Consider the following 23,142-nt stretch of genomic DNA (forward strand, 5'->3'; position numbering starts at 1 on the left):
CAGATGGTGGTTCTCCAGAACTGGCCTGAATGGTGTAAATGGTGGCTCTACTCTCCTTTCCTCCAGATCCTCCCAGCCGATGGTGGTAAAGAATGGATGCTCTCTGATGTTCCCGCTCACACCCAGGCGTGTCTGAGGGTCTTTGCGCAGCAGCATCTTGATGAGATGTTTCACGTCAGCATCAAGCCAAGTTGGAAATTTTGGCTTCTCGTTGATGATGGATTTGAAAGCCATTTGCTTGACGGGGCCGTTGTAAAATGGGGATCGTCCTGCTGCCATCCTGGACACCACAATCCCCGGGCTCCACCAGTCCACTGCTGCGCCATACCGTTTTCTACGATGCACCTCAGGGGCTATGTAATGGAAAGTGCCCGTCACTCCAGAGATGTTTTTGGAGGAGGAGACGCCATCTTGGGCAAGCCAAAGGTCGATGATACGGATGTGGCCATCTGCATCCAACATGATGTTATCCGGCTTTATGTCACTGCAATGAAAGAAGAAAACAAAATAAGAAATCTGTCCAGTGATACAAGAGATGGAAAATGGGTCACTACAAAATACGGCAGAATAGGCGGCAGGACACCAGGGAAGCCCGGGGCCATATCTACAGCTTGTAAAGGGGACAGAGAGAAGGAGGAAAGTTCTGCTTACCGGTGGACGATGTTGTGTCCGTGGAGGAACTGGATGTCACTTACCATCTCTGCTGTGTAGAATCTGATGGAGAGAACAGAGTGCAGAATCAATGTCATGAAATCCTTCTCTGGCAATCCCCAAATACCATGGCACCCCACCTCCTGCTTCCAGCACCCTAAATATATGCCCTGCCAGTGCTCCCCTAGCTGCACCCCGACCTCAGGTTTTTTCCCTTTCTCTTAGTTCTCTTTTAGGTACATTCTCTGCTTTCTCACCTCACATTGCCGATGTTCAGGCAGCCGCACATCCTGATCAAATCCTCCACGCTGCCACCGGACAGGTACTCCATGATGAAATATGCACTGTGCTGAGACTGGTGTGCGGCATAGAGGTGGCACAGGAATGGGCAGTGTCTGGCCGCCAGGAGTATCCGCCGCTCTCTCAAGATGGTGTCCTCGTTGTCCCTTTTGGTGATCATTTTGACGGCCACGTTGATGTTACCGCCGGGGACAGATGCCAGGACCACCTGAAAAACACAAATGGAGAATACTTAGAAGGTGTCTGCAGGGGTGGAAGGATCTGGATTTTATAGTCCACAAGGCGCATGAGAAAACTGAGTGATCGCTCAGTCTGCTAGTGACCAGGACCATATAGAGGAGCAGATCTATCTATCAGAACAATGCACTGCCTGCTCCATGGATGGGCTATGGAGAGGTCTTAATAAATATTCATCATTTTAATATTTAGTTCATAAAACAATAATACACATGAAAATATTTAACTTTGTAATACATTTTATCAGCCAAATCGGCTTCTTTCTCCGCCAGGACTGATTTTTTATTTTCAAAATTCTATGTACCTGGGTAAACTCTGTATTTAGTGAAGACAGATTGTTACATTACTGAGGGGAGATGACAGTTGGTGCTGATAATATTCTATGCAGAAGGGAGGGGGAGGAGGAGGGAGGAGTTTTGCATTTAGCCCCTTCTCTCCACTACATAGAATATTATCAGCACCAACTGTCATCTCCTCTCAGTAATGTAACAATCTGTCTTCACTAAATACAGAGTTTACCCAGAAATTGAGAATATAGAATATGAAAAATCAGTCTTGGTGGAGAAAGAAGATTTATCTGATTAGAATTATTACAAAGCTGCTTATTTTCATGTTTGCTATTGATTTATGAAATAAAAATTTACATGACGACTTTTTAAAGGGTTTTCCTCTGTTACCATATGGGAATAAACAGTAAGCATTAGTAGAGGCATTGAGTTGGCATTAGTATGGTCCAAATATCATTGATTATCTAGATTTAATAAAAACACAGAGACAAATGTATGTACAATATGGCAGCCTGATAGGAGAAAAAAATAATGTCCCCTGCCCTCTACAGCTGTGACACCTGAGATGAACCCTCCAGTATAGAAGAATACCAGGTTATAGCAGCACTAGCCCTAACTATGGTGATGTCTTATACCTCATCTCACAGAAGGACACTACAATGAGCAATAACAAAGCAAGACATGGCTGATAACAGAGAACAATACATGGGGATATATGAAAAATCTCAGATTTCAAATAACAAATATGTAGGCCTTACTTTGCCAAAGGCGCTTCTACCTAGGACCCGGTGGATGTTGAAGCGGCTGATGTTAAGCCTGGCATAGGGGCCAGATGATCCAGGGTCTCCGCTGCATCCAGGTGTTGGCTCCTCCAATCCGCTGTTGTCTCGTCTCCTTTTCTTCTTTAATCTGGTCACGCTGTCCTCTTCCCTCTTCCTCTTCTCCTCGCGCCCCTTCTCCTCGCTCCTCTTCTCACTCACTTCTCCTCGTCCAGTAGTCGCCATTCTCCGTAATCTCTTCCCGCCTGTAGACCTCGGTCCAATCACTTCAGCCGACAGTTGAAAGTAAACGGCAGTTGGTCGTGTGCAGGTGACCAGAGGTCAGAGGTGACGGAACCCTCAGGTGGCTCCTGCCAAGCAGCGGCTCCTGGCCCTGCTCTGCCCTATACACTGTGATGTGGGTATCATGGGTGACAGTTTAGAGTCCAGAGGAACGGCAGAGAACTTCATGGCGACTTCCAGTGGTTTATTTATTAGATTATTAATCCCTCTATGTGTTTCATCATCGTTCCATTTTATAACTTACATTATTTTTGTATTGTAAAGTTAATATTTTTATTAGTTTTTCTATGTTTCTTATCACATATTTCCTCGATGTCCCATTTCCCTTTATCATTTCTCCCAAGAGTCTATTCCACCAAAGTGGTGCGCACCTATTACCCCCAGTGCCACCCAGCCGGCTCTACTGCACCTCATGGACAGAATACACGGAGCTGTAAACTCTTCCTGAGCTTTTATATTCTCTGTATAACCAACACTTTCTACCAATTATTACCTCTTACCAGGAATATGGTGATATTGGGGCAGTATATAATAAAGCCATCAGTGCTATATATAATACAGGTTGTACCGTTCCCAATAACCCATCACATGTGATTTACAGTAATCCCACCACAACCCATGGGAAGGACGGGTCACTGCTGCTCATCTCTGGGGTCACCGAAATCTTCTTCTTCCTCTTTATAATATCGCTTTATTTACATGTAACACAAAGAAAACAATTAAAACCCCCATAAATGAAAATGACCCTGTTATTACGGCTTCTTTGTGCTATTGTGTCACAGTCACAGGCAGTGAATACATCGTACCATTTACTGCTGCAGTCAGCGATTAGTTATATATTGGCGGATTGTTACCGTTATTGTAATGCAGGTCCTGTCGCCCTAAATCTATAAACATTAATCCCCCAACATGTTTCGCCCGCTCTCAGGCGTCATCAGGAGAAAGGGGAATAAAGGAGTAAGATGTCACCGCTCACTCCCATATTATTTGTGGTGCAGACGACTTATGACGTCACATCCACACAGACATGTGAAGACATAGCACAATCAGCAGGTGTCCTAGTCTCATAAACAGGACAGGACACAATTATTGACAACTATGAACACACCTGAGAGGGCTACCTTCAGGGGAATGTCATTAAATTAGACATATGACATCAGACACCATTTAATGGGTGATCTATCACGCCCGATGTCCAGGTGGGAAAATCTACATTGGTCTTCTTGCTAGAGAACTTCACGTATGTATCAAGGAACATGTAAGAGACATGGACAAATCTAGGACAGAGGATGATCTTGAACAACTTAAAACCCTACTAAGATATTTTCAACAATTCCATCATAGGGATTCAAGTCTTCTCAGAGTTCTTTTGGGACCGAGAAGTGGTGACCTCAAGAAAACTCTTGCTTACGTTGAGAGCAAGTGGACTTTTAGATTGGGTACCGACCAGGCTTAATGAAAATCTGGGGTTTGGTTCATTTTTAGAAATATGGAGGCATCTTTTGGGAGGTGGGTTTGTGTTTTTTTATTGATTTTAACTCATATTTGTTTGCTCTGCAGTATACAGCCATGAAGGCCGGATTTTAATCCACCTATCTATATCCATGTATGTGATGATTTCTACCTTGTGAACATTTTTCCTCCTATAAAGAGATGGAGAATTGGGGGAGGAAAGTCTTCCTACAAACAAGCTTGTTTTTCTCTGCTATTGTACTCCATGCATCTGTTGCAGAATATATGAACTCTAGAAATGGTCTCTGGCTAGACTGTGAATTCTTTATTTTTTTCTATGAGACATTATGGAGCCTTGATAGACTGTTGAACAGCCGGGATTGTGAATCTCTTTATGGACTTGATTTAATTATGATAGATGCTTGTGGACAATCAGGTTACGGATTTTATCATTTGATTTAATGAATTGATAATTGATATTATTAGCTTTCTACAAAATTATTTTCTCTATTATATGGCCATATGGTATGTTGACACATTTAGACCTATTTTTATCTGTGTTATTGGGGACCATACTTTTCACTTTATACTTTTCCCTATTGTTGCTCTGCCTTTTTCACATCTTTTAACCCTTTGTAACTTACCTCTGTTTACATCAATTTCACTTGTGCAATTTTGGCAGATCCTTATGCTTTGCATACACTTATTTATATTATATATTTTTACCCCTTTTTATACTTTCTCTTATGATCCCCTAACTTTCCTGTTTTGGTAGTGATAATATGCTCAGATTTTTAAGTGTTAATTTCTATTAATAAAATTGATTTTATGGTTGAACATATTCTTTGATTCCCCTGTTACTTTAATTACACCTATTGGGGTTTTTTGTGTTCATAATGCTTTTTGAATTTGGACCTGTTATTTTTGATATTTATCTTGGGAAACTTCTTGTTTAACTACTGAAATATGTCATCAGTAAATGCACTCAATACTTTGTCGGGGCTCCTTTTGCATCAATTACTGCATCAATGCGTCGTGGCATGGAGGCGATCAGCCTGTGGCACTGCTGAGGTGTTATGGAAGCCCAGGTTGCTTTGATAGAAGCCTTCAGCTCATCTGCATTGTTGGGTCTGGTGTCTCATCTTCCTCTTTACAATACTCCATAGATTCTCTATGGAGGTAAGGTCAGGCAAGTTTGCTGGCCAATCAAGCACAGTGATACTGTTGTTTATAAACCAGGTATATTGGTACTTTTGGCAGTGTGGACAGGTGCCAAGTCCTGCAGGAGAATGACATTTCCATTTCCAAAGTGCTCTAAAATGTCCTCGTAGATGGAGGCGCTGACTTTGGTCTTGATAAAACACAGTGGACCTACACCAGCAGATGACATGGCTCCCCAAACCATCACTGATTGTGGAAACTTCACACTAAACCTCCAGCAGCTTGGATTGTGGCCTCTCCACTCTTCCTCCAGATCCTGGGACCTTGATTTCCAAATGAAATGCAAAATTTACTTTCATCTGAAAACAACACCTTGGACCACTGACAACAGTCCAGTTCTTCTTCTCTTTGGCCCAGGTAAGACGCTTCTGGCATTGTCTATTGGTCATGAGTGGCTTGACACAAGGAATGTGACACTTGTAGCCCATGTCCTGGAGACGTCTGTGTGTGGCGGCTCTTGAAGCAATGACTCCAGCAGCAGTCCACTCCTTGTGAATCTCCCACAAATTTTTAAATGGCCTTTTCTGAACAATCCTTTCAAGGCTGTGCACCTTTTTCTACCACACTTTTTCCTTCCACTCAACTTTCCATTATTATGCTTGGATACAGCACTCTGTGAACATTAGCTTCTATGGCAACGACCTTTATTGGCTTACCCTCCTTGTGGAGTGTCAATGACTGCCTTCTGGACATCTTTCAAGTCAGCAGTCTTCCCCATGATTGTGGAGCTACTGAAACAGACTAAGGGACCTTTTTAAACGCCTTTGCAGGTGTTTTTTTTGTTAATTATTCTAATTTACTGAGATAATGACTTTTGGGTTTTCATTGGCTGTAAGCCATAATCATTAACATTAACAGAAATAAACACATGAAATACATCACTCTGTTTGTAATGACTACATAATATATGAGTTTAACTTTTTGTATTGAAGAACTGAAATAAATTAACTTTTTGATGTTGCACATCCCTGGAATCAGGGTTTCTAGCTCTTTATTATGCTGCTCTCAAATTACAAAAAAAACTACTGAGAAATTCCCTTTACGGGTGCATGTCTTTAAATATGTGTAACTTGTTCTGTGTATAATTTTTAATTTTTTAGATTTTTACATAGAAAAGCATTTTTGGTGATTTTTTTTCCCATATTTTTGTAGATTGGTGACAGAGAGACAGAGGCATGGGCGGACATACCGCCTGTTCAACCTGTGCAGCTGCACAGGGGCCCGGAGGCTCCAGGGGGCCCCTGCAGGCAGTGCCGGCGTTAGGGGTAGGCAGCTACCTAGGTCCTCGCTCCCCCAGGGGCGCCCAGCTAGCGGCACATCATGCAGCTGCTATGGGGCCCCTGTGAGGCAGGGGGCCCGCCTGCCGCCAGCGCCGACTCCCCCGCCGCATTTAACTATACCGGCGTCTGCCGGTACAGTTCAATGCAATGATGGGGGACAGAGCGTCAGCTGACGATTCCCTCTCTCATCATTCCCCGCTCTGCCTCTGACAGACACTGCCGCGCACTCACTGTGTGCCGGCAGGAGCAGGAACTGGAAGCAGCGCGGGCACGAGGGGAGGTGAGGAGTGTGCTGTGTTGTTTGTTGTTTTTTTTTACTCTATAACAGTGAGTACTGGACTGTGGGGCCATTCTGGGGGGGATAGCTGCGCTGTATACTATGAGGCAGTGTGCTGTATACTATGAGGCTGCGCTGTATACCATGAGGCTGTGTGCTGTATACCATGAGTGTCATGATCTCTGCAGGCAGAGATCATAGCAAGCCTATAGAGGGACAAGCTCTCGGAAGATGGAACTATACTGACCATGAACTAAGCCTGCCGCGCAACTAGAAATAGCCAGGTAGCATTTCCTATTTATCGCTAGATGCCCAGCTCTGGCCTAAGACCTAAATAGCTAGCAGAGGGAAATATAAGACCTGGCTCACCTCTAGAGAAATATTCCAAAGAAGACAGTAGCCCCCCACATATAATGACGGTGAGTTCAGATGAAACAACAAACGCAGCAGGAAAATAGTCTTAGCAAATTTGAGGTCCGCTTACTAGATAGCAGAAGACAGATAGTATACTTTCATGGTCAGCAGAAAAACACTAACAAAACACCATCCAGAGATTACCTTAAACTCTGGCATTAACTCATAACGCCAGAGTAGCAATCCCTGATCAACGAGAGCTTTCCAGACACAGTAACAAAACTTCAGCTGTGAACTGGAACAAATAGGCAAAACAAAACATGGACAAAAGTCCAACTTATCTAGTAGTTGTCTAGAAGCAGGAACAAGCACTGAGAGGCATCAGATAACATTGTTGACCGGCAAGAAACCACCAGAGAAATGAGCTTAAATAGCGACACCCACTACTGATGGAATCAGGTGAAACAGGAAAGAGGATGACAAGTCCAATTCCACAAGCGGCCACCGGGGGAGCCCAGAATCCAAATTCACAACAGTACCCCCCCCTCAAGGAGGGGGCACCGAACCCTCACCAGATCCACCAGGGCGACCAGGATGAGCCCTATGGAAGGCACGAACAAGATCAGAAGCATGAACATCAGATGCATTGACCCAAGAATTATCCTCCTGGCCGTAACCCTTCCAGTTGACCAGATACTGGAGTTTCCGTCTGGAAACACGAGAGTCCAAAATTTTCTCCACAACGTACTCCAACTCACCCTCAACCAACACCGGAGCAGGAGGCTCAACTGAAGGTACAACAGGTACCTCATACCTGCGCAATAACGACCGATGAAAAACGTTATGAATGGAAAAGGACGCAGGGAGGTCCAAACGGAAAGAAACAGGATTAAGAATCTCCAATATTCTATAAGGGCCGATGAACCGAGGTTTAAACTTAGGAGAAGAGACCCTCATAGGGACAAAACGAGAAGACAACCACACTAAATCTCCAACACAAAGCCGAGAACCAACACGACGATGACGGTTGGCAAAACGCTGAGTCTTCTCCTGGGACAACTTCAAATTGTCCATAACCTGCCCACAGATGTGATGCAATCTCTCCACCACCGCATCCACTCCAGGACAATCCGAGGATTCCACCTGACCGGAGGAAAATCGAGGGTGAAACCCCGAATTACAGAAAAACGGGGACACCAAGGTGGAAGAACTGGCCCGATTATTGAGGGCGAACTCTGCCAATGGCAAAAAAGCAACCCAATCATCCTGGTCAGCAGAGACAAAACACCTCAGATATGTCTCAAGGGTCTGATTAGTCCGCTCGGTCTGGCCATTAGTCTGAGGGTGAAAAGCAGATGAAAAAGACAAATCTATGCCCATCCTAGCACAGAATGCCCGCCAAAATCTAGACACAAATTGGGTACCTCTGTCAGAAACAATATTCTCAGGAATACCGTGCAATCGGACAACATTCTGAAAAAACAGAGGAACCAACTCAGAAGAAGAAGGCAACTTGGGCAGAGGAACCAAATGGACCATTTTAGAGAAACGGTCACAGACCACCCAGATGACAGACATCTTCTGGGAAACAGGCAGATCTGAAATAAAATCCATCGAGATGTGTGTCCAAGGCCTCTTAGGAATAGGCAAGGGCAACAGCAGTCCGCTAGCCCGAGAACTACAAGACTTGGCCCGAGCACAAACGTCACATGACTGCACAAAGACTCGCACATCTCGTGACAGAGAAGGCCACCAGAAGGATCTTGCCACCAAATCCCTGGTACCAAAAATTCCGGGATGACCTGCCAATGCAGAAGAATGTACCTCAGAGATGACTCTGCTGGTCCAATCATCCGGAACAAACAGTCTATCAGGCGGACAACGATCCGGTCTATCCGCCTGAAACTCTTGCAAGGACCGCCGCAGATCAGGAGAAACGGCCGACAAAATTACTCCCTCCCTAAGGATACCTGTGGGTTCAGAATTACCAGGAGAGTCCGGGTCAAAACTCCTAGAAAGGGCATCTGCCTTAACATTCTTAGAACCCGGTAGGTATGACACCACAAAATTAAAGCGAGAAAAAAATAAAGACCAGCGCGCCTGTCTAGGATTCAGGCGTCTGGCAGTCTCAAGATAAATCAAATTTTTGTGGTCAGTCAATACCACCACCTGATGCCTAGCCCCCTCGAGCCAATGGCGCCACTCCTCAAACGCCCACTTCATGGCCAAAAGCTCCCGATTCCCAACATCATAATTCCGCTCTGCGGGCGAAAATTTGCGAGAAAAGAAGGCACAAGGCCTAATGACGGAGCAGTCGGAACCTTTCTGCGACAACACTGCCCCAGCTCCGATCTCCGAAGCGTCAACCTCAACCTGAAAAGGCAGATTCACATCAGGCTGACGCAACACAGGGGCAGAGGCAAAACGGCGCTTAAGCTCCTGAAAGGCCTCTACAGCATGAGGGGACCAATTAGCAACATCAGCGCCTTGTCTGGTCAAATCAGTCAGTGGTTTAACGACATCCGAAAAACCAGCAATAAATCGGCGGTAAAAGTTGGCAAAGCCCAAAAATCTCTGAAGACCCTTAAGAGAGGAGGGCTGAGTCCAGTCACAAATAGCTTGCACCTTGACGGGATCCATCTCAATGGAAGAGGGAGAAAAAATATACCCCAAAAAGGAAATTTTCTGGACCCCAAAAACGCACTTAGACCCCTTCACACATAAAGAATTAGACCGCAGAACCTGAAAAACTCTCCTGACCTGCTGGACATGAGAGTCCCAGTCATCAGAAAAAATCAGAATATCATCCAGATATATTATCATAAATTTATCCAGAAAATCGCGGAAAATATCATGCATAAAAGACTGGAAAACTGAAGGGGCATTAGAAAGACCAAAAGGCATGACCAAATACTCAAAGTGGCCCTCGGGCGTATTAAATGCGGTCTTCCACTCATCCCCCTGCCTGATCCGCACCAAATTATACGCCCCACGAAGATCAATTTTAGAGAACCACTTAGCACCCTCTATACGAGCAAACAAATCAGTAAGCAATGGCAATGGGTATTGATACTTAACAGTGATCTTATTCAGAAGCCGATAATCAATACATGGTCTCAAAGAGCCGTCTTTTTTTGAGACAAAGAAAAACCCAGCTCCCAAAGGAGAAGAAGATGGACGAATATGTCCCTTTTCCAAAGACTCCTTTATATATACCCGCATAGCAGCATGTTCCGGCACAGACAAATTAAACAAACGACCCTTTGGATATTTACAACCCGGTATCAAATCTATGGCACAATCGCACTCACGGTGCGGAGGTAACGACCCAAGCTTGGGTTCGTCAAAGACGTCTTGATAATCAGAGAGGAACTCAGGGACTTCAGAGGGAATGGACGACGAAATAGAAACCAAAGGTACGTCCCCATGAATACCCTTACATCCCCAGCTCAACACAGACATTGCTCTCCAGTCCAAGACTGGGTTGTGAGACTGCAACCATGGCAATCCCAGTACCAAATCGTCATGTAAATTATACAGCACCAGGAAACGAATAATCTCCTGGTGATCCGGATTGATACGCATGGTTACTTGTGTCCAGTATTGTGGTTTATTATTAGCCAATGGGGTGGAGTCAATCCCCTTCAGAGGAATAAGAGTCTCCAAAGGCTCTAAATCAAAACCACAACGATTGGCAAAGGACCAATCCATAAGACTCAGAGCGGCGCCAGAGTCAACATAGGCGTCCGTGGCAATGGATGACAAAGAGCAAATCAGGGTTACAGACAAAATAAACTTAGACTGAATGGTGCCAATGGAAACAGACTTATCAAGCTTCTTTGTACGCCTAGAGCATGCCGATATAACATGAGTAGAATCCCCACAATAGAAACACAATCCATTCTTCCGTCTAAAATTCTGTCGCTCGCTCCTGGACAGAATTCTATCACACTGCATACTTTCTGGCGTCTTTTCCATAGACACCGCCAGATGGTGCACCGGTTTGCGCTCCCGCAGACGCCTATCAATCTGAATAGCCATTGTCATGGACTCATTCAGACCTGCAGGCAAAGGGAACCCCACCATAACATCCTTAACGGCATCAGAGAGACCTTCTCTGAAAGTTGCCGCCAAGGCGCACTCATTCCACTGAGTAAGCACAGACCATTTACGGAATTTTTGGCAGAAAACTTCAGCTTCGTCTTGCCCCTGAGATAGTGCCATCAAAGTTTTTTCTGCCTGAAGTTCCAAATGAGGTTCCTCATAAAGCAAGCCCAAGGCCAGAAAAAACGCATCCACATCGCGTAACGCAGGATCCCCTGCTGGCAATGAGAAGGCCCAATCTTGAGGGTCACCCCTGAGCAAGGAAATCACAATCCTAACCTGCTGAGCAGGGTCTCCAGCTGAACGAGACTTCAGGGACAAATAAAGCTTACAATTATTTCGGAAATTCTGGAAGCTAGCTCTATTCCCTGTGAAGAACTCCGGCAAAGGAATTCTCGGCTCAGATACCGGAGCATGTACCACAAAATCTTGTAAATTTTGTACTTTCGTGATGAGATTATTCAAACCCGCAGTTACACTCTGGAGATCCATTATTGTCAGGTGCACACAGAGCATACAGAGATTAGGAGGAGAGAGAGAAAAAAGACTGCAGCAAGGCAGACTGGAGGAAAAAAAAAAAATTCCAGCAGACTTCTTATAACTCTCCTTTCTCAACCTGGGTCTTTAACACTTTATTGGCCGGTCAAACTGTCATGATCTCTGCAGGCAGAGATCATAGCAAGCCTATAGAGGGACAAGCTCTCGGAAGATGGAACTATACTGACCATGAACTAAGCCTGCCGCGCAACTAGAAATAGCCAGGTAGCATTTCCTATTTATCGCTAGATGCCCAGCTCTGGCCTAAGACCTAAATAGCTAGCAGAGGGAAATATAAGACCTGGCTCACCTCTAGAGAAATATTCCAAAGAAGACAGTAGCCCCCCACATATAATGACGGTGAGTTCAGATGAAACAACAAACGCAGCAGGAAAATAGTCTTAGCAAATTTGAGGTCCGCTTACTAGATAGCAGAAGACAGATAGTATACTTTCATGGTCAGCAGAAAAACACTAACAAAACACCATCCAGAGATTACCTTAAACTCTGGCATTAACTCATAACGCCAGAGTAGCAATCCCTGATCAACGAGAGCTTTCCAGACACAGTAACAAAACTTCAGCTGTGAACTGGAACAAATAGGCAAAACAAAACATGGACAAAAGTCCAACTTATCTAGTAGTTGTCTAGAAGCAGGAACAAGCACTGAGAGGCATCAGATAACATTGTTGACCGGCAAGAAACCACCAGAGAAATGAGCTTAAATAGCGACACCCACTACTGATGGAATCAGGTGAAACAGGAAAGAGGATGACAAGTCCAATTCCACAAGCGGCCACCGGGGGAGCCCAGAATCCAAATTCACAACACATGAGGCTGTGTGCTGTACACCATGAGGCTGCGCTGTATACTATGAGGCAGTGCTGTATACCATGAGGCTGTGTGCTGTATACCATGAGGCTGTGCTGTATACTATGAGGCTGCGCTGTATACTATGAGGCTGCGCTGTATACTATACGGGCAGTTCTGTATACTATGAGGCTGCGCTGTATACTATGAGGCTGTTCTGTATACTATGAGGCTGTTCTGTACACTATGCGGGCAGTGCTGTATACTATGCGGGCAGTGCTGTATACTATGCGGGCTGTGTTGTATACTAAGGTGGGTACATTATACGTTATCTTCTATGGGGGAGGCTGTGTTATATACTATGGGGGGTGCATTATATTCTATGGGGAAGGCTGTTTTATATACTATGGGGGCTGCATTATATTCTATGGGGAGGTGGGCTGTATTATATTCTATGGGGGCTGTATTAGATTTTATGAGGGAGGATTGCATCATACTCTTTGATGGGGCTACATTATATTCTATGGGGAAGTGGGCTGTATTATATTCTATGGGGGGCTGTATTATATTTATATTCTATGAGGGGTGATTGCATCATACTTTATGGGGGGCTACATTATACTATATGAGGGTGGCTGCATTATATTCCATGGGGGTTACATCATACTCTGTGGGGTGGCTGCATTATGCTCTATGGGGTGTGTCATGGTTCCCAATGGCAAGGGAACGTAAGAAACATATAAGTAACGAACGAGCTCTCGGGTGATGGAAACTCGAGTTGACCGTGAGCTAAATCTACCACACAACTAACAGTAGCCAGGGAGCATACCTACGGCTTCCTATATGCCACGCGCCAGCCGGAGGACTAACTACGCCTGGTAGAGGAAGAAACAGACCTGGCTTACCTCTAGGGAAATACCCCAAAAGATCATAGCAGCCCCCCACATGTAATAACGGTGAATTAAGAGGAAAAGACATACACAGTATGAAAGTAGATTTAGCAAAGAGAGGTCCACTTACTAGATAGCAGAAGGATACAAAAGAGGACTTCACGGTCAACTGAAAACCCTTTCAAAAACCATCCTGAAATTACTTTAACCCCTTAGTGACGGAGCCAAATTTTTAAAATCTGACCAGTGTCACTTTATGTGGTAATAACTCTGCAACGCTTCAACAAATCCCAGTGATTTTGAGACTGTTTTTTCATGAAATATTATACTTTATGATAATGGTAAATTTAGGTCAATATGTTTTGTCTTTATTAATAAAAAATATCAAAAATTTGAGAAAAATGTTAAAAAAATTGCAATTTTCTAAATGTTAATGATTATCCCTTTAATCCAGATGGTCATACCACAGCAAACCATTAATAAATCACATTTCCCACATGTCGGCTTTACATCAGCACCATTTGTAAAATGTTATTTTATTTTGTTAGCATTTTAGGAGGTTTAAAAATGTAGCAGCAATTTTTCATTTTTTCAAGGAAATTTACAAAATTTATTTTTTTAGGAACTTATCTATGTTTCAAGTGACTTTAGGGCTCTCATATATTGGGAAACCCCCAAACGTGATACCATTTTAAAAACAGCACCCCATAACATATTGAAAACTGCTGTCAGGTAGTTTATTAACCCTTCAGGTGCTTTACAGGAATTAATGCAAAGTGGCATGACAGAATTGAAAATGTGTATTTTTACCACCTAAATGCCTCTAACTTCTGAACAGATTACTACAGCCGTCAGACTCTAAGGCCACTATTTGGTCATGAATTGCCAACGCAAACATCAGGACCACACAATCATGATCTGAGTGCACCAATTTGGATAAAGAGGAAGCCCTTACACTCTGTTAACCATGCATATGATGTAGTCACTATTGACAGCAGCATCTAAGGGGTTAAACAGATATGCAAGGTGCAAACACTGATCGTGGCTGATGCAGCAAGTTGTCAACTATAGTGGACAGCTGACAGCTGCTGGATTGTCACCTGCATGGGGATGCTATTCTCTTATATCTCAGGTCAGTTAAAAGACGTATTGGCTGTCATTAAGGGGTTAAGACTCCTGTGTCAACTCATGACACAGGAGTGGCAATTTCAGCCCGCAAGAGCTTCCAGCTACAGAAAATTACAAAAACTGCAAACTGGACAAAAGGTACAAAACAAAAGGACAAAGTCCACTTAGCTGATCAGCAGACTAGTAGCAGGAACATGCAACCGAAGGCTCTGGTTACAATGATGACCGGCAAGGAAATGACTGGAGAGCAAGGCTAAATAGGAAACTCCCAAACACTGATGGAAGCAGGTGAACAGAAGCAGCAAAGTGCAAACAAGTCACCAGTACCACCAGCAACCACCAGGGGAGCCCAAAAAGCGGATACACAACAGTACCCTCCCCTTAAGGAGGGGGCACCGAACCCTCACAAGAACCGCCAGGGCGATCTGGATGAGCCCTATGAAAGGCACGAACCAAATCCGAGGCATGAACATCAGAGGCAGTTACCCAAGAATTATCTTCCTGACCATAGCCTTTCCATTTAACCAGATATTGAAGTCTCCGTCTGGAAATACGGGAGTCCAAGATCTTCTCTACGACGTACTCCAATTCACCCTCCACCAGCACAGGAGCAGGAGGTTCAGTAGAAGGAACCACCGGTACCTCATATCTCCGCAACAACGACCGATGGAACACATTATGGATAGCGAAAGATGCCGGGAGGTCCAAACGAAAGGAAACAGGGTTAAGAATCTCCAAAATCCTATAAGGACCGATGAACCGAGGCTTAAATTTGGGAGAAGAAACCCTCATAGGGACAAAACGGGAAGACAACCACACCAAGTCCCCAACGCGAAGGTGGGGACCAACACGACGACGACGGTTAGCAAACTGCTGAGTCCTCTCCTGGGACAATTCCAAATTATCCACCACTTGTCCCCAAATCCGATGCAACCGATCCACCACTGCATCCACTCCAGGACAATCCGAAGATTCAACCTGACCAGATGAAAAACGCGGATAAAACCCTGAATTGCAAAAGAAAGGAGAAACCAAAGTGGCAGAACTAGCCCGATTATTAAGAGCAAACTCCGCCAACGGCAGAAAGGCAACCCAATCATCCTGATCCGCAGACACAAAACACCTCAAATAAGTCTCCAAAGTTTGATTAGTTCGCTCCGTCTGGCCATTGGTCTAAGGATGGAATGCAGACGAAAAGGACAAATCAATGCCCAACCTGGCACAGACTGCCCGCCAAAATCTAGACACGAACTGGGTACCCCTGTCAGAAACGATGTTTTCCGGAATACCATGCAAGCGAACCACATTTTGAAAAAACAAAGGGACCAACTCAGATGAGGAAGGCAACTTAGGCAATGGCACCAAATGAACCATTTTAGAAAAACGGTCACACACCACCCAGATGACAGACATCTTCTGAGAAACAGGGAGATCCGAGATAAAGTCCATGGAGATGTGCGTCCAAGGCCTCTTCGGAATAGGCAAGGGCAACAACAACCCACTAGCCCTAGAACAACAAGGCTTGGCCCAAGCACACACATCGCAAGACTGCACAAAAACACGCACATCTCGAGACAGGGAAGGCCACCAGAAGGATCTAGCCACCAAATCTCTGGTGCCAAAAATTCCCGGATGACCTGCCAGAGTAGAAGAATGAACTTCCGAGATGACTCTAGTGGTCCACTCGTCAGGAACAAACAGTCTACCAGACGGACAACGATCAGGTCTATCCGCCTGAAATTCTTGCAAAGCACGTCGCAAATCTGGAGAGACAGCAGACAAAACCACTCCATCCTTAAGGACACCAGCAGGTTCAGAATTCCCAGGAGAGTCAGGCTCAAAACTCCTAGAAAGAGCATCTGCTTTCACATTCCTAGAACCCGGTAAGTACGAGACCACAAAATTAAACCGGGAAAAGAACAACGACCAACGTGCCTGTCTAGGATTCAGGCGCCTGGCAGACTCCAAATAAATTAAATTCTTGTGATCAGTCAAAACTACCACCTGATGTCTGGCACCCTCAAGCCAATGACGCCACTCCTCAAATGCCCACTTCATGGCCAAAAGCTCCCGATTACCAACATCATAGTTTCGCTCGGCGGCCGAAAATTTTCGCGAAAAGAACGCACAAGGTCTCATCACTGAGCAGTCGGAACTTTTCTGCGACAAAACCGCCCCCGCTCCGATCTCGGAAGCATCGACCTCAACCTGAAAGGGAAGAGAAACATCAGGCTGGCGCAACACAGGGGCAGACAAAAAGCGAAGCTTAAGCTCCCGAAAGGCCTCCACGGCAGCAGGGGACCAATTGGCAACATCAGCACCCTTCTTAGTCAAATCCGTCAGAGGTTTAGCAACCCCAGAAAAACCAGCTATAAATCAACGATAAAAATTAGCAAAGCCCAAGAATTTCTGGAGACTCTTCAGAGAAGTAGGCTGCGTCCAGTCGTAAATAGCCCGAACCTTGACAGGGTCCATCTCAATAGAAGAAGGGGAAAAAATATACCCCAAAAATGAAAATTTTTGAACCCCAAAAACACACTTTGAACCCTTTACACACAAAGAATTCTCCCGCAAAACCTGAAAAACCCTCCTGACCTGCTGAACATGAGACTCCCAGTCATCAGAAAAAATCAAAATATCATCCAAGTACACAATCATAAATTTATCCAAATACTCACGGAAAATATCATGCATTAAGGACTGAAAGACAGAAGGTGCATTAGAAAGGCCGAAAGGCATTACCAAATACTCAAAATGGCCCTCAGGCGTATTAAATGCGGTCTTCCACTCATCCCCTGCTTAATTCGCACCAAATTATACGCCCCACGAAGATCAATCTTAGAGAACCACTTAGCCCCCCTTATGCGAGCAAACAAATCAGTCAGCAAAGGCAACGGATACTGATATTTGACTGTAATTTTATTCAGGAGACGATAATCAATACAAGGCCTCAGAGAGCCATCCTTTTTAGAGACAAAGAAAAAAACGGCTCCTAAAGGTGATGAAGAAGGACGAATATGTCCGTTTTCCAGGGACTCCTTAATATACTCGCGCATAGCAGCATGTTCAGGTACAGATAGGTTAAACAAATGACCCTTTGGAAATTTACTGCCAGGAATCAGATCTATGGCGCAATCACAATCCCTGTGAGGAGGGAGTGAACCAATCTTAGGCTCTTCAAAAATATCACGATAATCAGACAAAAATGCCGGAATCTCAGATGGAATAGATGACGAAATGGACACCATAGGAGTGTCCCCATGAGCCCCCCGACATCCCCAGCTTAACACAGACATAGCCTTCCAGTCAAGGACTGGGTTATGAGACTGTAACCATGGTAATCCAAGCACCAAAACATCATGTAAATTGTACAACACAAGGAAGCGAATCACCTCCTGATGGTCTGGAGTCATACGCATAGTCACTTGCGTCCAGAACTGTGGTTTATTACAAGCCAAAGGTGTAGAATCAATACCCTTCAGAGGTATAGGGACTTCCAGAGGCTCTAAATCAAACCCACAGCACCTGGCAAAGGACCAGTCCATAAGACTCAGAGCGGCGCCAGAGTCCACATAGGCATCCACGGTAATAACTGATAATGAACAAATCAAGGTTACAGACAAAATAAATTTGGACTGTAAAGTGCCAATTGAAATGGACTTGTCAACCTTCCTAGTACGCTTAGAGCATGCCGATATAACATGAGCAGAATCACCACAATAGAAGCATAACCCATTTTTACGCCTATAATTCTGCCGCTCGCTTCTGGACATAACTCTGTCACATTGCATTTTCTCTGGCGTCTCTTCAGAAGATACCGCCAAATGGTGCACGGGTTTGCGCTCCCGCAAACGCCGATCAATCTGAATTGCCATTGTCATGGACTCATTCAGACCTGTAGGCGCAGGGAACCCGACCATAACATCTTTAACGGCATCAGAAAGGCCCTCTCTGAAATTTGCCGCTAAGGCGCACTCATTCCACTGAGTAAGCACAGACCACCTACGAAATTTTTGGCAGTATATCTCCGCTTGATCTTGCCCTTGAGATAGGGCTATCAAAGCTTTTTCAGCTTGAATCTCCAAATTAGGTTCCTCATAAAGCAACCCTAAAGCCAGGAAAAACGCATCCACATTGAGCAACGCAGGATCCCCTGGTGCCAATGAAAATGCCCAATTTTGAGGGTCACCTCGCAGCAAAGAGATTACAATCTTAACCTGCTGGACAGGATCTCCTGAGGAGTGAGGTCTGAGAGAAAGGAATAATTTACAATTATATTTGAAATTCAAAAACCGAGATCTATCTCCGGAAAACACCTCTGGTGTAGGGATTTTAGGTTCAGAAATAGGAGCATGTATAACAAAATCTTGTAAATTTTGAACCTTCGTAGCAAGATTATTTAAACCTGCAGCCAAACTCTGAGGATCCATCTTTAAACAGGTGAGCTCAGAGCCATTCAAGGATTATAAGGAGAGAAAGGCAAAGGCTGTAATTAAAGCTGAAATACAACTGATCCAACTATGGAGCAAGCATAGAGGAAAAAGGGAAAAAAAAAAAAAATTTACAGACTTCTTTTTTCTCTCCTTCTGCCAATAAGTTTAACACAGGCCGGTCATACTGTCATGGTTCCCAATGGCAAGGAAACGTAAGAAACATATAAGTAACGAACGAGCTCTCGGGTGATGGAAACTCGAGTTGACCGTGAGCTAAATCTACCACACAACTAACAGTAGCCAGGGAGCATACCTACGGCTTCCTATATGCCACGCGCCAGCCGGAGGACTAACTACGCCTGGTAGAGGAAGAAACAGACCTGGCTTACCTCTAGGGAAATACCCCAAAAGATCATAGCAGCCCCCCACATGTAATAACGGTGAATTAAGAGGAAAAGACATACACAGTATGAAAGTAGATTTAGCAAAGAGAGGTCCACTTACTAGATAGCAGAAGGATACAAAAGAGGACTTCACGGTCAACTGAAAACCCTTTCAAAAACCATCCTGAAATTACTTTAAGACTCCTGTGTCAACTCATGACACAGGAGTGGCAATTTCAGCCCGCAAGAGCTTCCAGCTACAGAGAATTACAAAAACTGCAAACTGGACAAAAGGTACAAAACAAAAGGACAAAGTCCACTTAGCTGATCAGCAGACTAGTAGCAGGAACATGCAACCGAAGGCTCTGGTTACAATGATGACCGGCAAGGAAATGACTGGAGAGCAAGGCTAAATAGGAAACTCCCAAACACTGATGGAAGCAGGTGAACAGAAGCAGCAAAGTGCAAACAAGTCACTAGTACCACCAGCAACCACCAGGGGAGCCCAAAAAGCGGATACACAACAGGGGTGGCTGCATTATACTATATGTGGGCTGCATTACAGTATACTGTATCAAGGACTATGGGGAATACATTATACTATATGAAAAACTATGGGGTGCATTATACTGTGGGAAGTGAATTATAGGACTGAGGACTGAGGAGTGTATTATACTATATGGAGGATTATGCGGTGTGTATTTTACAATATGGAGGACTGTGGTGCACATGATAATATATTGAGGACTATGAGGTGTATTATACTAAACAAGTAAAATGCTGCCTATTCATCCATTGATTGGATTGGTTATGCCGGAACAGAAATCATTGTTCTCAGCAGGACGTCGCCGTTGTAAACTGTAGGTGTGCTGCTGGTAACATGATACTGTATGGTGATCTGTTAGTGATCTATTAGTGATTGTTCTGTTCCCATCATTCTTTCTCAGACGGTGTAAAGAGGCCGGGAAACAAGCGTTGAACAACTTCAGTATTGTCGATCACATTCCTTTAGTGGCCTGATCTCAGCGCTTGTAAATACAACAGAAATGCTTCTGTGTGATGTGCAATATGTTAGGATTTGAGGCCCAATTTTAAACTTTGCATAGGGCCCCACTTTGCCTAAAACCATCCCTGCCTGCAGGGTGGCTAATAATGAGGGCAATCTGGCCAGTTTATCCGTCTCCGGGGGGCCCCTGGCCAGATTGCCATCATGGGATTGCAGCTCCGCTGCCTGCAAGAGAAAAAGGCAGCGGAGCTGCAGGGAATGGATCCATCCGGCTTCCTGCCACACAGCAGCGGCTGAATGACATCATCATTTAGCGCCACGGCTGTGTGAGACAGGAAGCTGCCAGCGATGGTGCGGCTTCAGGATACTGTGTGAGCAGAGGTGAGGTGTGTGTGTGCAGAGAGGTGAATGGTGCTGTGTGTGTGTGTAGGTGGAGGAGAGGGCAATGATGGGGGTGACGGGGCCGAAGGCAATGATTGGGTTGATGGAGAGGGCAATGATAGGGGTGGTGGGGCAGGAGGAAATGATGGTAGCAGTGGAAAGGACAATGATGGGGGTGGTGGGGAGGAGGCAATGATGGAGGTGGTGGAATGGGCAATGATATGGGGTGGTGGGGGAGAAAGCAATAATGGAGGTGGTGAAGAGGTCAATCATGGGGGGTGGGGGAGAGGGCAATAATGGGATGCGGAGGATTTATAATGGGTTTAAGAACAGGGGGAGGTGGAGGAAGACATTATTATCGATTATTATGTCTAACACAGTCCCTTAGTGTAAAGTGTACTCACTTATGTATAGCACAGTCCCTTAGCTTTGTTGCCTTAAAAGGAGGGGGGCCCAGGCACATTTCCTGCACAGGGGCCCCAAGCAGTCTGTGTCCGCCCCTGACAAAATGTGTTTTGTTGCTGCACATATTTAACAATCACAACAAACAGGCTCTCCATCCATGTGTTATGACTGTCACACAGCCGCGACACATGCAGCTGCGGTGCCGGACACCTGATTATCGGGAGCGCTCCAGGTATCCGGGTTCCCGCTGCAGCTTCTTCGGTAAGCGCTATAGCTTGCTGAATAAGGAGGGAGCCGAAGATATTCGCTCATATCTAGTTGTAACTAGCAAACATGTCTTACCAGTGCCAACTGAGAATGACTGCTATAAGCAGCTGTTCTTATGATTAACCTTATTTTTACTTTCCCTCAACAAATTGAGTTTGATTCATGGTAATAAGATATGAGTTTTCAGTGTTGTTATTGTTATGTCAAAGATTAAATTAAATTCAAGGCCAAAAATGAGGCCCAGATTATTTGTGCATTCATAAAACTAGTCTTCTGTATTTCACATTTTATGATTTTTGAAAAATTGCAATAAAATAACCAGCATGATCTGTATCCTGGCGCTTTATCATTTTCCTTCTGTCTATAGTACAGGATGGTGAAAGAAGCCATGCGTGAAGCCTGTTACTCAAGAGATATATAAAAATCTGAAGATATTAGGAAGCATAAGTGCAGAGGGCTGAGATGAGAATTTAGTGGTTTTATAAAACTTTCCTAAACGCTGCTATATTCACACGTAATCTCACACTTTTTGTGTTCATATGGACCAGTTTGCTTGAGCCTTAGAATATCAATGTAGGGCAGGTGAAGCATGCCAATAAGTGTCTGAGGTAATGTAGAGCTGAAATGTACATCCAACTCCTTTTAGGCCTATGTCTTGATTCATTTTTGATGTGTCTTTATAGTGGTTAGAGGTCAGTTTTTCTGATACAGAGTACATAATGTCCTATTAAGACATAAAAATGTTTGCTGTTTGCAGTCACCACTAGAGGGAGCATTTGACATTGTTATAGGCAGTTTTATTAAAGGGGTTGGTTATCTGGTTATATAGAGTGAATGCAGACACAGACTTCTGAATCTTTACAATGTGCTTGCACACTGCGCACTGTCAGGATTCTCTGTGCATACTCACTGCCACATTCCAACTAGACGTGTTTGGCCTTGCTCAATACAAATGAACTGGGCAAGGCTGCACACATCTAGTTAGATTGTGACCAAAAGTATGAAAATCACATGGTCACCCCCTCTCACCAGCAACATCAGAGAATCCTGACAGCTTGTAAATGTAATATATAACAAATATGGTGCAGGTCTTAAGCACCATCTAGTGGTCCCTAGAAAAAACAAATTCTCCAAAGGTGTTGTTCATTTTTTTAATTGTACTTTCTGTTACCAATCATTAGTGTCTGCGTGTAGTAAGTGTAATATACTCTACTTACCAGTTGCTGTTTTCTGCCATTTTCTCTCCTGTATCACGTGACTGTAGATGTGACCTACCGGCTGCTGTGTAAACCACAATTCACATTCTCAATGCAAATTTTAGACCAAAAACAACATAATAATAAAATGGTGAAAATCCAGTTAAAGAGTTGTAATTAATAATAAGCAAAAATACTGTAAAAATAGAGAGTTTTACCATACATCTACAGGTAAATCAGTAATGTAGTTTGATGTTTCACCAATCTTTCAGCAGCTGCAAAAGCTCATATACACTGACCAATAGCGTCAATTAGATGACTGCTGATCGGCTAAATTGGCAGTCATCTAATTGGCACGGATCTTTCCATGTCGGTAGGGAATACTGTAATGCTGGTGGTGGTAGATAGATTTAGTAAAATGTCTCATTTTACTGTTTTACCAGCTTTACTGAATGCCATATCCTTGGCACAACTTTTTGTTA

At 44.3% G+C, this 23,142-nt stretch overlaps 1 protein-coding gene across 2 annotated transcripts; it reads right to left on the reverse strand.

The window, feature by feature from the left end:
* Window positions 1–428: 428 nt before the first annotated feature.
* On the reverse strand, window positions 429–2,602 carry LOC143809108 (protein kinase C-like 1). 2 transcript variants are annotated; one of them, XM_077292266.1, is made up of 4 exons: window positions 2,234–2,602; window positions 909–1,159; window positions 696–714; window positions 429–484 (listed from the first exon to the last, which is right to left on the reverse strand). In XM_077292266.1, exons 1-4 carry the CDS (start codon window positions 2,477–2,479, stop codon window positions 482–484), a joined length of 519 nt encoding a protein of 172 aa, XP_077148381.1. In that variant the 5' UTR covers window positions 2,480–2,602; the 3' UTR covers window positions 429–481. The 2 variants fall into 2 exon arrangements, with proteins under 2 accessions (XP_077148381.1, XP_077148380.1); XM_077292265.1 differs by having other exon boundaries at window positions 445–714.
* Window positions 2,603–23,142: the final 20,540 nt, after the last annotated feature.

The sequence above is a fragment of the Ranitomeya variabilis genome, chromosome 2, assembly GCF_051348905.1.
Source record: "Ranitomeya variabilis isolate aRanVar5 chromosome 2, aRanVar5.hap1, whole genome shotgun sequence".
Taxonomy (NCBI): domain Eukaryota; kingdom Metazoa; phylum Chordata; class Amphibia; order Anura; family Dendrobatidae; genus Ranitomeya; species Ranitomeya variabilis.